General features: G+C 41.1%; 1 protein-coding gene across 1 annotated transcript in view; it reads left to right on the forward strand.

Moving 5' to 3' along the window:
* CNBD2 (cyclic nucleotide binding domain containing 2) overlaps window positions 1–17896 on the forward strand; it is a 78304-nt gene that overhangs the window by 46746 nt on the left and 13662 nt on the right. Inside the window, exons 8-10 of the mRNA XM_036752939.1 lie at window positions 7931–8051; window positions 11112–11286; window positions 17180–17312. Of these exons, the coding sequence (XP_036608834.1) occupies window positions 7931–8051; window positions 11112–11286; window positions 17180–17312 (429 nt within the window). The remainder of the gene's footprint in view (window positions 1–7930; window positions 8052–11111; window positions 11287–17179; window positions 17313–17896) is intronic.

Here is a 17896-nt window from a genome sequence, read left to right on the forward strand (position 1 = left end):
CCCTAGAAAGTAGGCTCTGGAGGGCAGGGACTGTTTTATCTCCTTTTCTTTGCCTGGCACATAGTAGGCACTTAAATACTTGTTAATTGGTTGGCTATCGTTTTAGTCATATTACATGGCTTTGCACATAGTAGGGGCTTATTAAATATTTGTTGAATCACCAAACTTTTGCTCTCGTTCTTGGAATACCAGAATTTGGCTTGTGTCTAGTCTTCCTTTAAAAGAAAGAGAGTCCCCAACTCCCATAAAGCATACACACACACACACATAGTCCTAAAATGTAGAATAGACTTTTATTTAGTCTGATAGAAAATGCATAACACAAAGGACTTGTATCAGAACCCATTAGACAAGTAAAGTGAGTTTTCCATGCCAGTGCAGGGAATAATAATACATAATAATAATAATAGCTGGCATTTATATAGCACATTAAGGCTTACAAAGCAATTTACAAGTATTATCTCATTTTCTCCTCACCAAAACCCTGGGAGGTAGATGCCGTTATTATCCCCATTTTACAGATGAAAACTCAGAACTGGTTTATAAATCAACCTGGATGAATGACATCCCGAGAAGAAACATATCAATGACTCCTACACTCTGTAAGTACAGGCAGGGCCTGCTTTATAAACCTTAAAGCATTTGAGTGACTCCTGACACTTTTGTATCTTCCCCAGCTCAGAGCACAGTGAATTACAATCAGGAAGTTTTAAAAGTTTTTTTTGGAAAAGTTTTTTTTATGCCTTCTGTTTTTACACCAATCATTTCGTTAAACCACTGAACCGTTCCATACACAAAGAAAAACATTTAAATAAAACCAACAGCTATCCACCTCCAGATAGAAAATTGATAGTCTCTGAGTGCATAATGAAGCATATTTTCTGCCTTTATTTATTTTTCTTGCCTTCTCCCCCGCCCCTGAACATGGCCAATTCCAAAATATGTTTTGCATGACTGTATATGTATAATGGGTAACATATTTCTTGCCTTCTGAAATGGATGGGGGAAGGTTGGAGGGAGGAAGAACATTTGGAACTGAAAATAAAAATTAAATTAAAAAAGCCCCAACAGATAGAGTAATCATATCTGACAGAATTTACCACACTGGGCAACCCCCTATCTCTATACTGAGAACAGCAGGGAGATTAGTCATTACAATTAATCAGTGTTTTAGTGTTGCTTCTATTTATCATATTGCAGCCATTGTGTATATAACATTCCTGATTCTGCTTTCTTCACTTTCTGTCAGTTCATACAAGTCTCCCTATGATTCTCTGAATTCTTTACATTTGATGTTTTTTAAAATGATATAACATTGAATTATATTCATAGACCACAGTTTGTTCAATCATTTCCCAAAGGACAAGCAAGTATTTTGATTCCCGCTTTTTCATTACCACAAAAGTGCTGCTATGGAGATTTTGGTACACCTGGGGCCTTCCTTTCAGCCTCGTCAGTCATTTATTAAGTACCTGTTATGTCCTAGTCACTGTGTCTAAGCATTGGGGATACAGAGAAAGACAAAATATAGTCCCATTTCTCAAGGAGATCACAGCTTAATGGGGAAGAAAACATGCGAACAATTATGTATAAACAAGCTATATATAAGACAAATAACCGACAGAGGGAAGGCATAGAATTAAGGGGGATTAGGAAAATTTTCCTACAGAAGGTGGGATTTTAGTTGGACTTAAAGGAAGCCAGGGAAGGCAGGAGATGGAGATGGGGGTGGGGAGGGAGAGCATTCCAGGCATGGGGGACAACCTGGGAAAATGTCGGAAGTGGAGAGAGTATTTTTTTTTTGAGGAATAGCTGGGAGGCCAGTGTCAATGGATCCCAGAATATCTAGGGGGAGGGGAGGAGGTTAGGTGTAACAAGATTAGAGAAATAGGTGAGAGCCAGGTTATGAAGGGCTTTGAAGGCCAAACAGAGCATCCTGGAGGGAGGCGGGGAGTGACATGGTCAGACTTGAACTATAGGAAGGTTTATTTGCTAGCAGAGCAGAAGATAGACTGGAGTGGGAAGAGATCGGAGGCAGGCTGACCCACCACAGGCTATTATTTCAATAGTCCAGGTATGAGGTGATGAGAGCCTGCACCAGAGTGGTGAGAGTATGAAAGGGAGGGCATACTTGAGAGGTGTTATGAAGGTGAAATCGATAGGCATTGGTGACATATGGAGGGGTGGCAGTGAGAAGTGGAGGATGACATCTAATATGTGACCCTGGGGGACTGGAAGATAGTAGTACCCACAACAGTAATAGGAAAGTTAGGAGGACAGGAGTGTTTGGGTGGGAGAGGATGATAATGAGTTCAGTTTTGGATATGTTGAGTTTAAGCTGTCTCTGGGACATCTAGTTTGAGATGTCCAGTATGTAGTTGAATACTGGAGGTCAGCACAAAGATTAAGGTTGGATAAGTAGATCTGTGAATCATTAGCAAACAGATGATAATTTCATCCATGGGAACTGATGAGATCACTAAGTGAAATAGTATAGAGGAAGGAGAGACGAGAGCCCAGGACGGAGCCCTTTGGGACATGCTCAATTAGGGGGCATTACTTGGATGGAGATCCAGCAAAAGAGACTGAGAAGGAGCAGTCAGATAGGTAGGAGGAGAGCCAGGAGAAGACTGATGTCCTGAAAACATAGAAGAAAGCACTAAGGAAAAGAGCAACTGGCAGTGTCAAAGGCTGCAGAGAGGCCAAGAAGGACGAGGACTGAGAAAAAGCCATTAGAGATCATTGGCGATGAAGACATCAGTGGCACCTTTGAGAGAGAACAGTTTTAGTGGAAAGGCAAGGTCCAAAGTCAGATTGCAGATACCTAAGAAAAAAAGGAGAGGAAAAGAAGTAGAGACACCTAAGTCAAGACAATATGGGACAATAGTTAGCAGAGATGGATGCATCTATCCACTTAAGAGTTTTTGAGGGTGAGGGAGGTGAGGCAGGAGGAAAGCAGACAGTAGACAAGGAGAGATTGAAGATAGGTAAAAAGTGAGGGTGATAGGACAATCTGCTGGAGAAGAGGGGGTGGAATGGGTTTACCTGTGCACGCACAGAAATTGGCCTTGGCAAGGAGAAGGAGCCACTTCAAGATGTGAGATGGGAGAGAAGGAGATTGTAGCAGAAGGCAGCATCTGAGTGATGTGGGATGAGGAAGAAAGAAGAGGGAGCTCTAGGAGAACTTATTTTTGCCTCATTTTTTTTTCAGTGAAATACAAGGTAAGGTTCTCAGCTGAGAAGGTGGGGTAAGGAGGAGCCATGAAAGGTTTGAGGAGAGATGGAAAAATTTGGAAGAAGAGCCGCTACGGTGAATGGGGCAGTGAATTACTTAGGCATGTATAAAAGGGTGGCTTTTGTCGAGTGACCGAACTTTTGCCCTCATTCTTGGAACATCAGAATCTGGCTTGTGTCTAGCCTCCTTCTAAAAGGAAGATGGTCCCCGATACCCATACAAACACACGCACAGAGTCCTAAAATGTAGAGAAGACTATTTAATCTGATGGAAAATGCAAAGCACAAAGGACTTGCGTCAGTTGAAGTTATGTAACACAATTTTGTAATGGATCCAGTCATTATGGTTTCATGATTTTCTCCAGCTTCATTCATCAGCACATGTGTAGGAACAAAGGCATCAGATAGTGGAATTCATCCCAGGCTGAGGCTTGGCAGGGCATGATCACTGATAGGATAAGGGGTTAAGGAACTTGAGAGACAAAATAGTGTAGAATCGAATGTTTACTAAGGGGTCAAGATGGGGAAGAGAGGAGACTGTGACTAGTGCGGGTGATGGCCTGGAAAAGAAATGAGGAGTTGAAAGATTGGAGGCCATAATGTGGATGGAAAACAGGGTTTGGGGTTACAAGGCAGAAGTAGAATGAACACAGATTTTAAGCAGATAAGAGAATTTCAGAATTCATGAACATGGAAGGTGGGACATTTGTGGGTGATGGCAAGATCATGTGTCTGACCATCTTTGGGTGTGACCGAGGTAGGGTGGGGGGAACAGATCATGGGAAATGAGTAAGTAAGGGTGTTTAATAGAATATCAGTATGTATGTTGAAGTCACCTAGTATGAGGGCAGGAGTTGAGGAGGCGAGAGAGATGGAGTTTATTGGAGAAAGAAAAGGAGTATTGTGGAAGGTGGTAGACAATAGCTCCTAGAATTTTTATTGGGGGTAGATATTGATTGAGCGAACCTCAAGGAGGAGAGATCAAATGAAGGTTGAAATGGGAGAACCTGAAAGTGGCAATGGGGAGCAAAGAGTATTCTAACCACCCCCACATCCACCAGGGAGTAGGGTGTCAAAAATGAGTGAAAGTTCTGCCAGTGCTAGAAAGGGAAGCCACCTTTTGGGAGTTTATACCCAGTAGTGGTATTAACAAGTCAAAAGTTTATGAACAATTTAGTGGGGTTTTTTGGTATAATTCTGAATTATTTTTCAGAATGATTGGACCACATTATAGCTCCATCAGCTGTGTATCAGTGTGCCTGAATTCCTATAGTTCCTCCAACATTTCAATCTTTTATAATCTTTACAATTTTGACAAATGTGAGGTAAAACCTCAGAGTTTTTAAGTGTATATTTTTATATTATTTGTGATTTGGAGCAATATTTTATATGGTGGTTGTTAGTTTGCAATTCTTCTTTGAAAATTTAGACCATTTATCTCTTACGGTAGGGCTCTTGGTCATGTGTGTGTGCGTGAAAAAGAGGGAGAGAGAGAGAGAGAGAGAGAGAGAGAGAGAGAGAGAGAGAGAGTGAGAGAGAGAATTCTTTATTTAGACCTTCATCTCTCAAATGATCTATTACAATTAACCTTCCTATAGTTCCTCCTATCTCCAGTTCATCCTCCATATAATTCCCAAATTAACATTCCTAAAGCACGTCTGATCATGTCACTCCCTGTTCATGAAGCTCTTAGTTGCCACAGGGACAAAATACACACTCCTCTGTCTGGCATTTAAAGCCCTTTATAATCTTGCTGCAGCTATCTTCCTAGACTAATTTCCCGTTACTTCCTCTTAAGCATTGCATATACCAGTCTGGTCTCTTTGCTGTTCTCTATACATGCCATTTTATCTCCCACCTCCAGGGCTTTACACAGGCTGTGCCTCCTCCCTGGAATGCTCTCCCTCCTCACCTGTTCCTCCCAAGCTCCTTTCAGGTATCTAAGGGTCATAGTCTACACAAGGCCTTGTTAATTTTCTCCCCCACCTTTGGATTATTTTGTCTTTACTTTTATAAAGTATTTTGTATTTACTTAATTTGTATACATACTATTTCCCCACTAGTAGAATACAAGCTCCTTGAGGGCAGATATTGTCTTGTTTTTGTCTTTGTATCTGCAGCACCCAGCTTAGTGTCTGGCATATCATTAGTCAATAGTTATTTAATTAAATTTAAGTTACCTGTTCATATTCACAGCTTCATATTGATAACAACTACTTGTTCATCCAAGAAAAACATAAACTCCTTGAGGATAGGTATCCTCAGTGTACCGAGCACAGTACCTCTCTCATAACAAGCATTTAACAAATGCTCCACGAATTGAGTTGAGTCCTCCAAACCAGTGGTCTCCAAATATTTTTCAGTCACTCACCTTGACGAGTGAAAAGATGTTAAGTTTGTACTCCCAATATACGTTTATTCACTTATTTATAAATTATATGGATGTACCACTATACTAACAATGATATGTATTATTAAATGCACAAAAGCAGAAATTGAAAAAGAATAAAATAGGGAATAATATTTGACTCTAGAATCAATAGGGAGCCACTGAAGTTTATTGAGAAGGGCAGTGATATGATCGGATCTAGGCTTTAGGAAAATTACTTTGTTAGCTGTAGGTGGAAGATGGATTAGAGTGAAGAGATAATTGAAGCAGGGAGGCCGCTTAGAAAGCTATTGCAAAAGGCCAGGCAGGGGATGATGACGTCCAACAGAGTGGTTATGCGGGGATAGAAGCAATACGATTTGGCAGCTAATTGGCTATAAGAGTTGTGGAAGAATGACTGACTCATCAGGAATATCGCCAGGTTATGAACGTGGGTGACCGGAAGGATGGTGGTGTTGGACAACAACAGGGATTGTCTGCTGAGGGGTAGTTTTGAGGGTAATGATAGTATTAGGAGATCCTTAATGGATTATGGCTCATTCATGCCAATGCCTCTCACTCTGTCCCATCTAAAACAAAAAGGGGGAAGAGATAGGGCTCTTATTCATAGATCATGACCCTGGAAGGGGGTGGGGAGGGAGCAAGAACTAGAGCGAGGAATTTTCCCCATGGCACCAGTTGCAATAAGTAGGTGTCAAGATAATGTTCACATTACAATTGCCTATGGAGGGGATTCAGAAGGGAAGAGGTCGGGAGCTTGGGGTGGGGAAGGCGGGGAGGAGTGATCTGGTGTTGGTGTCACAGTTGTTTGGTGGACAAATTCCAGGATTGGTTATTGCGGGTTCCGCTCTCGGGTGACTGTCGCCCTGGAGACCCCAGACCCCATTTTGGAGACTCTGTCATAAACCTTCAAGAGTCTTTGCCACTAGATGGCGCTCTCCTGGTTCTGAGCCTTGTAGATTTCACTGGGAGGGCACGTGATGATTCCCATAAAGAAATAACAAAACAAAGCACTTGCTATAGGACAACTGTGTGAGGGAGACAACCGTTATCATCTCCATTTTACAAAATGGCTCAGAGAAACGAAGTGATGTCCTTGTGGATACACAGTTGTTTGTCCTTCATTCTTAGTAAGGACTGGAACTCAAGTCCTCTGGCTTTAAGCGCAGTCCCATTTCCCCCATGTTGTGCTGCATCTCCAGTGATATGAAAATGTTTCCTATTTTGAAACTTTTAAAAAAATAATATTTTATGACAATTATTTTCAGTAATACAACAATCCATGACAATTCTGAAGAATTTAGAATGAAAAATGCTATTCATCCCCAGAGAAAGAACTGATGGTGTCTGAATACAGATTGGAGCATACTTTTTTCCCCCTCACTTTATTTTTCTTGAGTTTTTTCGTCTATGTTTTCTTTTACGTCATGACTACTATGGATATGTTTTTTAAAAATGACACAACACCAGTGGTTTTGAATCTGGTATTGGCTCCGGAATACATGTGTTCCCTCCAGGTTAAAGGTGGAAGTTGTCTGAGAGCAGGAATGACTGGGTTTTTGTCTTTCTTTGTATCCGTAATGCTTAGCACAGTGTGTGGAGCATAGGAGGTATTTAATAAATACTTGTTCAGTGACAAAAAATATGCTTTTATTTTCTCCCCAATTACATGTAAGGACAAATTTAACCTTCATTTTTTAAGAAAAATTGAGTTCCAAATTCTATCCCTCCTTCCCTCTCCTCTCCCTTCCTTGAGACAGTAAGCAATCTGATATAAGTTATGTTATATGGGTTACACATGCAATCATGTAAAACATATTTCCATATGAGTCATTTTGTGGGAAAAAAACCAGAACAAAAAAATAAAAGAAGGAAAGTGAAAAATAGTACGCTGTGATACAGATTCAGATGCCATCAGTTCTTTCTCTGGAGGTGGATGATATTTTTCATCATGAGTCCTTTGGGATTGTCTTGGATTATTGTATTGCTAAGAATAGCTAAGTCATTCACAGTTGTTCATTGTACAAAATTGCTATCACTCTGTACAATGTTCTCCTGGTTCTGCTCACTTCACTCTGCATCAATTCATGTAAGTCTTTCCGGGTTTTTCTGAGATCATCCTGCTTGTCATTTCTTACAGCAATTTCTTAAAATATTCCATTATATACCTCCTATTTTGAATCTTGAAATTTGCCCTTTGCAAGCTCAGTTCCTGGGTTCCTTCTAAAGTAGTCTAAGCTCATTCCCAGAACTAGGTTGGCCCAGATCTCTGGAACTCACCACACCATTTTTCCTTGACACATCTAGGGCCTATGCGATGTCATCCGGCTGTTGGATCTTTCGACTTGTTTCTCGTACTACAAGTGGATATGGCAGCTACTGACACCATTGGATTGCAGCCTTCTGGACACCCACATGCGGAGCCTGGGTAGAGTTGTAGGGTTGCTAGCTGTGGTTAGGGTGCCCCTGGGCCTCCAAAATCTGACAACGAAATGAAATAAACTCCAGCCTCCTGCCTCAGGCGTTGTAGAGCCAGAGAATATTAACAACGAAAGGGCCCTTAGAGACCGCCACAACCAAACCCCTCACAGAACCAGAGCTGTCAGGGACTTCAGATAACGTCTAATCCAATCTGTCCTTGACCAAGAAGTCAACTTTACAACCTTCCCAGCCCAGTGATCATTCAGCCTTTCCTTGAGGCTTTCAGGGACAGGGGAGCCCAGTGCCTCCTGAATCATCCCTTTTCACTTTATGGAATTCTCTCTTTTACAGATGGAGAAACTGAGGCCCAGAGATAGGTTGAGACTTCTCCCAAGGTCACACACTGAATTAAGGCAAAACCAGAATTAGAACCCAAGTCACTCAACTCCCATTTAACAATTTCTTTCCAGCTGTTGTTCTTTTGAGGGGGGTGCACAGCAGGTATGATCAGTTATATCCATGTTCTTCATTTAAAGCCCTTTACAATTCTCTTTCTTGCCTTACACTTCTAGGCTTCTTTCACATTACTCTCATATACTTGCCATTCCAGCCGAACTGACCACTTCACTGTTCCTTGGACTTTGCATGGCATCCAGTGGCACCTCCATGCATTTGAACAAACTGACCCTAATGCCTGGAATGTACTCCCTCCTCCGTTCTGTTTCTTAAAGGCTTCTTCAAGCCAAGTGGCATCCCCCACAGGAAGCTTTTTCTGATCTCCCCAAGTTGTTAGTGCCCTTCTCCCCAAATTATTTTGTATATATTTTGCACTTATTTGTATACATGTAATTTCCCCCCAGTAGAATATAAGCTTCTCCTTGTTGTCTCCAAACTCGCACACAGTTCCTGACCCATACTAAATTCTCCCTCAATTGAGTTTCATTCACTATGTCTGGTTCTCATTCTCTGATTGATTTTTCTGATCCTTTCATTACCTCTTGGTTCCCTCTCTGGTGACTGAGAGGTAGGATCATATAGTGGCAAGAACATCCGTGCTTCTTGCTTCCCTACTTGCAAAATGAGAGGATTGTGCTACCTACACTCTCTGATCCCTCTTGGCTTGACCCAGCTATGCCCCTGAGCCTGTATCCTATTGATGAAGGCACTGCATCTTAACGGTTCACTCTCCCTTTTATAGATAGGACCTCAGAGCCATATTCTCAGAAGGGCTCTCTCCAGATTAGTCTGGGGCCAGTATTCACTGGCAGCTTCTTGTCCTAGAAATCTGACCAACTTAGACTATCTTCTGTCCCTTGTAGCTTCCTCCTTGACACATAGACACTCACAGACAGAGCTTCTAGCTGGAAATGCAAGGAGTGGGAACCCTCGGACTGGTGCCTGGGGCCTTGACCCAAGGGGAGACACACACACTCACACATAAGAGCAGGGCAGAGAGAGAGAGAGTTCTTTAGGACACCAGGTCTTGCACAATCCCCCTTGCCATATGTACAGAGAATCAGTAATCAATAATAACTCCACAGTAGGGCTGTGGAGGGGCCCATTAGGAAATCTCTGGGGCTGATTTATATCAGCCTCATTGCTTCCGGGTAGGGGCAAGGAATGATCTGCCATCTCTCTCCTGCTGCATGCACAGGCAACTGTTTATAGCTTGTCACATCCGTGACTGAACCGCCCCTCCCCCCCCCCCCCGCCAAGGTTTCTATGCTGAACTATTCTTGTCTTCAGCTTTAAAGGCCCCCTAGCCTATGGGTAAATGGGGCTGAATCCCCGAATCCCTGATGGCCCTCGATATGGAGGAATTGCTACATCTTCCTCCTAAGGTCTTTCTTTGAGTGAAAAAGGCCAAGCTTTGGGGGAGGGAGATGGGAGGAAATCATTAAGTACTTCTCATGATTTCAGCACTCAGGGACTCTTTTTTCTTTATCTTTTCCTTAAAATGATATTTCCAAATTATAAACTAAATGTCAACAGAAACCAAATAACCAAAACCCCTACTCTAACCCTGTAGCCGTATTTATAACAAAAGATTAATTAATAACACTAACAGGGTCATCAGAGAGATGTATGACTAGAAAGTGTTATTGAAGCATTTTTTTTTAAAAAGCATAGAAAAGAACAGAAGGAAAATCAAAGGAGACATAGATAAGCGGGCCAGCTTCGAAATTAACTTCATCATCGTAGCTAATATTTGCAGAGCGCTTACTATGTGCCAGGCACTGTGCTAAGTGTTTTTACGATTTTTATCCCATTTGATCCTCACAACAACTTTGGGAGGTGAGCGCTATTATTGTCATAACCATTTTACAGATGATGAAACCGAGGCAAACAAAGGGTAAATGACTTGCCCAGGGGTCACACAGCCAATAGATGTTTCAGGCCAGATTTCTTGAACTCAGGTGTTCTTTACTCTAGACCCAGCGTGCTATCCACCGTGCCACCTAGCTGCATTTCCCCCTGCCAATCACATGTTAAATTTACTATATGCTAAAAGGAAAAGCAAGCTATACATAATAGAGATTCAGGGTTTCATGCATAATCTTCTTTTTCTGCCTTAGTTTGCATAAGAAATTTTGGTTCTATTTGATGTTAAAGTCAGAATAAAAAAATTTGAAAGAACAAAAATAAAAAGAGAGAAGGTCAAGGAATAATGAAAAGATGGACTCTACTGCTGCCTCCCAGTGTGTGTGTGTGTGTGCGTGCGTGCGTGCATGCGTGTGTGTGTGTGTGTGTGTGTGTGTGTGTGTGTGTGTGTGTGTGAGAGAGAGAGAGAGAGAGAGAGAGAGAGAGAGAGAGAGAGAATAGGATTAGAAGGAAGGATGGGTTCCAATCAGCACCAGGGGAGGGAATACGTCTTTTGATGAAAATGCCAATCTGCCAAAGCATCAAAGTATTTATAATAGCTTATTTTCTTCATATCTCCTTCCCATTTCTGCACTTGTCTTCTTACATAGAAAGCTTTTTTTAAACACTTAAAAATTTTAAACTTAACTATCTTAATGGAAACCCACTCATGCTTTACTTAGAGAATTCTGATTTTCTATAACAGAAAACTCTGCCCGGAAAAGGTTTAAAGATTTTCAGCTCAAATCCTATCCAGTACTGGACTTCAGCAATCTGAAAATGGCACATATGGAGAAGATTAGGCAGAAAGAAAAATTTGACCATTCCAAAGACTGTCAAGACAATCCAACTGGCTTCAAATCCTTGAATTCACAGAACAAGTGAGTAGAGTTTGAGTAACAATGAAGCCCCAGGCTCAGAGTGAGGGAGGACATGAGATTGCTGGGTCTTTTGGCGGGAGACAGTTATCAGTTAGGAAAAGGTGGGAAGCTCTACCTCATCAAAATGGCATCCAGTCCTACAGTCTCCGAGTCAGGAGGGACCTACCTGAGATCCCAAATGCCCACCTGCCCACTGGTCCCTTCATTACAACAGTTTCTCTGCCTTTGGATTTACCATGTACTGTTTAAGTATGGTCTTTGGAACACCATCGTGAGATAATGAGCTGGGTGCTGGGGACATAGGGACTTGCTAAGTCAATTAAACAAACATTTATTAAATAGCTTTTACATGCAAAGCACTATGTTAGGTGCTAGGGTTACAAAACCAAAATGAAAAATAGTCCAGTTCTCAAGGTGGACCCATTCTATTGGCAGGTATATTGTACTGAGTTGGGGCAGGGGTTACAACATTTACACAGATAAGTAAATACAATACAGTCTAAGGAGGGAGAGAGAATTGACATTTAGGGTTGTCAGGAAAGGCTTTTCTTGGGACATGATACCTCACCTGAGTCTTGTAGGAGATCAAGAATTAAAAAGGGTAGAGGTGTAGAGCAGGTGCATTCCAAGTACAGGGACAGCTCTTAAAAAGCTGTGGAAGTGTGGAACACCAAGTTCAGGGTCAGATGACCATTTCGACTGGAACACAGAGTATGTGAAGGAAAATGATTCCCTCCCCCATTTAACTGACTTTTCTTGTCATTCTAGCTATATTGATTTTGTTTATGTAAAAATCTTTACGTTTTATGTATCAGAATTGTCTCCTTTATCTTTTATGATCACCTCTATCCTTTTGTTTGTCTGAGAATTCTCTCCATAGACATAGTTGTGCAAGTTACATCCTTCCGTTCTCCCTGCATTTTTAAAATGATGTAACCTTTTATATTTAGACCAGAAATCCATTTAGAGCTTATTATGGTGTATGATATAAGATGCTGATATAAATTTAATTTCTCTCAAACTGCTTTCCAGTTTTCCAAGCAATTTTCATCAATTTAGGAGTCTTTCCCCTACTAGTTTGTGTTCTTGGTTTTATCGAATACTAGGTGTCTATGTTAAATTGCTTCTGGGCCGTGCTTACCTAGTCTGTTCCACTGATCAACTCTACTATTTTTTGAAACAGCACCAAATACTTTTGGTGATTACTTTTTTATAAGTATAGCTTGACATCTGGTCATACCAGGCTGTTTCTACTTTTTTTCTCCCCTCGAGACACATAACCTTTCTTCCTTCTGATGAATTTTTGTCGTTATTTGATCTAGTTCTAAAAAGTAAACCTTTGCTAGTTTAATTAGTTTGGCACTAAATCTGTAAATCATTTTAGCTAGCACCATCATTTTTCTTATATAGGTACAGCTAAACCATGAAATAGAAGAATCTTTCCAATTATTTGCCTTCATTTATTTTGATAATGAAAGAGTATTTTCTAATAGTAGTCACAGAAGTCCCAAGTATGTCTTGGTAAGTTAACTTTCAGATATCTATTAGCCATTTTTATTCTGGCATTTCCAGTTTAAAGATGATTTTCTTAGGCAAAGAAAATAAACAAAAAAACAAAAAAGATGGAGTAGTCCAGTCTTCTCTCTATCATCTGTTGTCAGCGCCTCAGGCAGCAGGGACCTATCTTTTCTTTGATCCTCCTCTTTCCCTTAGGATAGCTTAAAAACTGTCCTTGCATGGAGAATAGTGATTGCTTATACTGCCAAATATGGTTGATGTGTTGGCTAGTTTTGTTGAACTGCATTATTTGTCTTTCTTTTTGATCTTTGTTCCAAGGGACAGCCTGCTGCATATGAGAGTAGGGAGAGATTATATTTGAAAATTATTGTGATTATTTGAAAATTAATGTGATATGAAAACCAATGACATCAACAAAAAAGGAGATGAGAAGTTTTTTGCCCTTATCATTTTTCATCAACCTTAGCTCATTCTTGATGTCATTAGGATTTCTGACATCCTTATAGGACTCACCTGGCTTTTGTATTCATCCTCTATTACCTGCCCTTGCTTCTATCTTTAAAACTTTTAATTGATATCTTTTTTTTTCTGAGGGGGGGGGAAGGCAGGGCAATTGGGGTTAAGTGACTCACCCAAGGTCACACAGCTAGTAAGTGTATCAAGTATCTGAGGCCACATTTGAACTCAGGTCCTCCTGACTCCAGGGCCGGTGCTCTACTCACTGCGCCACCTAGCTGCCCCTTCTGTGGAATTTTAAGACGTGATATCTGACCTATCACTTCTCTGAATCCTTCAATATCTGATCTCCAAAAATCTAGAGTACATTTTAGACTACATCTAGTTTTCCTGGTTTCTATCGCAGATTCCAGAATGGATTGGGTCGCTTTTCCTCAAGGTTCCTATCATTTCTACTTTAGTTGCCAGTTATTTGTCAGAATTAGATTCAGAGTAATGGCTCCTCTGGTTACTTTCTCTACCTGTTTAAAGATGAAATTATCATCAAGCAAGCTAAGAAATTATTATCTGCTCTCCTTTAGGCAGAGAGAGAGAGAGAGAGAGAGGGAGAGAGATTCAACAGATAACTAGATAATTAGAGTCTCCCCATCACTTCTATGTCATACCTTTATGATAAGCTTGTGACCTGTTTCCTAAACTCACGTCTTCACTCTTCTGTCAGGATTTGCTGACTATACTCCCATGACAAGATCACTGATCAGCAGCAATGGCTCCCTCCTTCCACTGATCTGAAATTCTGATAAACAGTAAGCTGCTTGAGGGCAAGCCTGTTTCATTTTTGTTCTCTCAGAAAGATCCCCAAGCAGCTAGAGCATTGGTCCTGGAGTCAGGATGATCTGAGCTCAAATCTGGCCTCAGACACTTGTTAGCTATGTTATCCTGGGCAAGTCCCTTAACCCTTGTTTGCCTCTGTTTCCACATCTGTAAAACAGGGAAAAGAATAGCATTTATCTTTCAGGGCTGTTGTAAGGATCAAATGAAATTACACCTGTAAAGTGTTTACTTAGCACAGTGCATGGCACATAGTACTTACTCAATAAATGCTTCTTTCCATCCTTTGCTTGTCTCTTGTGCATAGCACTTGGCACATAGCTGCCTAATAAACACTTTTTTATTGCTATACCTAATGTTCTCCATTATCCTTTCTTCTACTGGTCCCTGGATTCCCTACATGAGTACATTTTCTTAATATAAAATACTATTCCATTCTCTTCTTTTCTCAATTCTGTTCATTTTGAATAAGGAAGAGCCCACTGGGGACCCTTCCTAGAGGCATATTCCAGTTATGGTTCCCATTCTACCAGATATCAGGGATACCCACGAGGTCAAATTTGCCTCCTTATGTCGTGATTTCTGCTTCGCTTTTGTCACCTGTACTTTGTGCATTTGTGAACAGACATTTGAAGTCATAGGCTTCATTCCTGTCTCCTCTCTTGAATTTTGTCTCCTGGGAATTTCTGGGCATCTCTACTATTACTCTTCCAACTTTGTAGTTATATTAAATTGTATTTAGCTTACTAGACATATGTAGGCATTTTTCTTCCTCCTTTCCTTTTATGTTTAAAGCTCTTTTAATTCAATTTGCAAAACTCCAGGCAACACACACACACACACACACACACATGCATGCACACGCACACACCCCTCATGAGGTATATTCCATTTCTGGATAACATCCCATTCTTCCTACATATTAAACTCTTATCCAGAAGTCCATTCTTTTTAAGAAGATGGTGTCTGAGAACAGGTATTGGATTTCTGGAACCAGCATCAGTAATTCCCTTCCCAAATCTTATATATCTTGTCTTAAGCCCTTGTCTTCATTTAGCAGCAGGGTTAAAAACACCCCCTTGGGCCTATAAGGTCTTCATTTTCTTGCTCAGAGTTGTCCATTCGTTAACTATTCTTCCTGCTTTGCTTCATGTGAATCTCCAGAAGCTGGTAGTAATCTTTGTGTTTGATAAGCCTTGGGAGATTTTCCTTTCTGTTCTGATCCAATTGTACAGGAAAAAAAATTTTTCCTATCATATCATGGCTGCCTTTTCTTTATCTGAGGAAATTAAAGGAGAACAATTTTCTAGCACATGTTTACAAGTATTGTTCTCCTCATCTACAGACTAGAAAAATGAAACACACAAAGGAGAAGTGGCCCCATGACTCTCAGATCTCTTATCATTGAGGAACAAACCGGTTAAGTCAAAGGCAGTGAGCTAGAAAGGGGGAAAAAGTGGGGAGACTTGGAGTCAGCAGAGCCTTCGGTTTGAATCCTGGCTCCGATACTTACTAGTTGCATGAACTTGGGCAAATCACTTCATCTTTTGCAGTCTTGGTTTCCTATTCTACGAAATGGGAATAAAAAACACTTATAACGGTCACCCCATAGGATGGTTGTGAAGAGAGCACTTTGGAAACCGTAAGGCAATTGATCAGTCAATCAACACGCTTTTATGACACGCCAGGCACGGTGCTAGGAGTTAAGAAATGACAATTATGATGATTATAACAATGACTTCACTCTAGTCTTCTCCGGATGACTCATCATTGCGTACACGTGACCCTAGGTTCTTGAAAGCTGTAATAGCTGGCTAGCATTTATGTAGAGCCTTAAGATTTGCAAAGTGCCGTACATATGTCATCTCATTTGATTCCAACAACACCATAAGGCAGGTCTTATTATTTTCTCCATTTTAAAGATGAGGAAATGGAGCCTGAGTGAGATTAGGTGACTTGTCTGGAATCATTCATCTAGTAAATGTCTGAGGCGAGATTTGAAATCAGCTCTTCCTAACTCCAGAGCAGCTAGGTGGCACAGCGGATAGAGCACTGGGCTTGGAATCAGCCTCAGACACTAGCTGTATGAGCCTGGAAAAGTAAATTAAGCCTGTTTGCCTCAGTTTCCTCAACTGTAAAATCAGCCGGAGAAGGAAATGGCAAACCACTCCAGCATCTCTGCCAAGAAAACCTCAAATGGGGTCATGAAGAGTGGGATATGACTGAAATGACTGAAGAAGAACGACTTCCTGACGCCAGGTTCAGTGTGCCACCCAGCTATGCCAGTGGAGCGTTGTATTGAACATAAGCCATATGAACTCGTTTTTGTTCTCCTCTGTTGACGGAATGGGCTGGCAGAGTCTATGTCACTTTGGTCTTTGTGACCCTAGCTACTGAATAAATGAACATCGATCTTTTGATGACTAATTTGTTGTTGTTGTTGGTCAGTCCTTTCAGTTGTGTCTGACTCCTCATAACCCCATTTGGGGTTTTCTTGGCAGAGATACTGGAGTGGTTTGACATTTCCTTCTTCAGCTGATTTTACAGATGAGGAAATTGAGGCAACCAGGGCTAAGTGACTTGCCCAGGGTCACATGGCTAGTAAACGTCCAAGGCCGGATTTGAAGGTGTGAGTCTTCCTGATTCCAGCATTCTCTCCATTTGCCACCTAGCTGCCCCGATGATTAATAATAATTAATTATTACTCCTCTGGTTAAATTTTTTAAAATTGCCTTCAAGGGAATTACATTCTGCAATAGAATACAAAATTTGCATAGTGAAATACAAGGTAATTTGAGTAAACACTTCTAACTCTAAATACTATGAAGTAAGAAACTCAGCTCTGTTTCCTTGGGCTATGCATGGAAATGGATTCTTTATGGTGGTCTCAGCCTGCTAACTCTGGGTAAGTGAGAATTCTCCTGGAGGGGTGGGGTGGAGGGTGAGTGATCAATGAAGGCTGCTTAATAAATACGTGTTATTGAGTCACTTAATGTTTTCAGCTCCTCCTCGGCCATCACAGGTGGACATTCAGGTTTCAGTGATGCTGATCTCTCATGAGACATTCACTGAATCCTTCTATTTTTAGAAACTTCAGGATTGGCAACAGCTCCTGCCCCATTTCCTGCCCCATGGTGATGACGCAGTTTGGACCACTCCCAAAGGATGCCGTGGTGGGCGTCTATGTGAAGGTTCACAACCTGGAGCCAGGCGGCATTCTGGTAAAGTATTTACCAAAGTCCCTGGGGCCAGCTACTAGTAACATTGCACTGTTTCTAATTGTAAATGGTGGGACCCAACAGATAGCAGAGCCCCATGATGTGGAAAGAGCACTGGATTTAGTTGCTGGGCTGTTTCAAGATCCAACTTGCTAACTAGGTGTGTGACCTCAGAAATCACTTTCTCTTTCTGAGTATGAGTTTTTTTCATCTGTAAAACATTAATGATGATGGTGCTGATGATGACCTTCACATTGCCAAATTTCACGAGGTTTTTATGAGAAAGGACACTTTGCAAACTTTATGAAATGCTCTATAAATACAAGTTATTATTATTCCATATCTGAGTGAACTATGTCCCCTTCAAAGGTCATCCCTCTGCCCTCTAGAAAGCAATGCCCTATCTAATCATATATTGCTCTCTTTCAGGGACTTTTGGATTCAAATGAGGAGAAATTCTGTTTTACATCTTTAGCGTTAAACGTCATTTGGGACTTCAAAGTGGGATTTCCCTTCCCTCCATCTCCCATGATTTAGACTACCCTCCTTAGTTAAAAGTGGCTACTCTAAATGACTTTGGGTTAGAC

Source organism: Trichosurus vulpecula, chromosome 3 (genome assembly GCF_011100635.1).
Source record: "Trichosurus vulpecula isolate mTriVul1 chromosome 3, mTriVul1.pri, whole genome shotgun sequence".
Classification (NCBI taxonomy): domain Eukaryota; kingdom Metazoa; phylum Chordata; class Mammalia; order Diprotodontia; family Phalangeridae; genus Trichosurus; species Trichosurus vulpecula.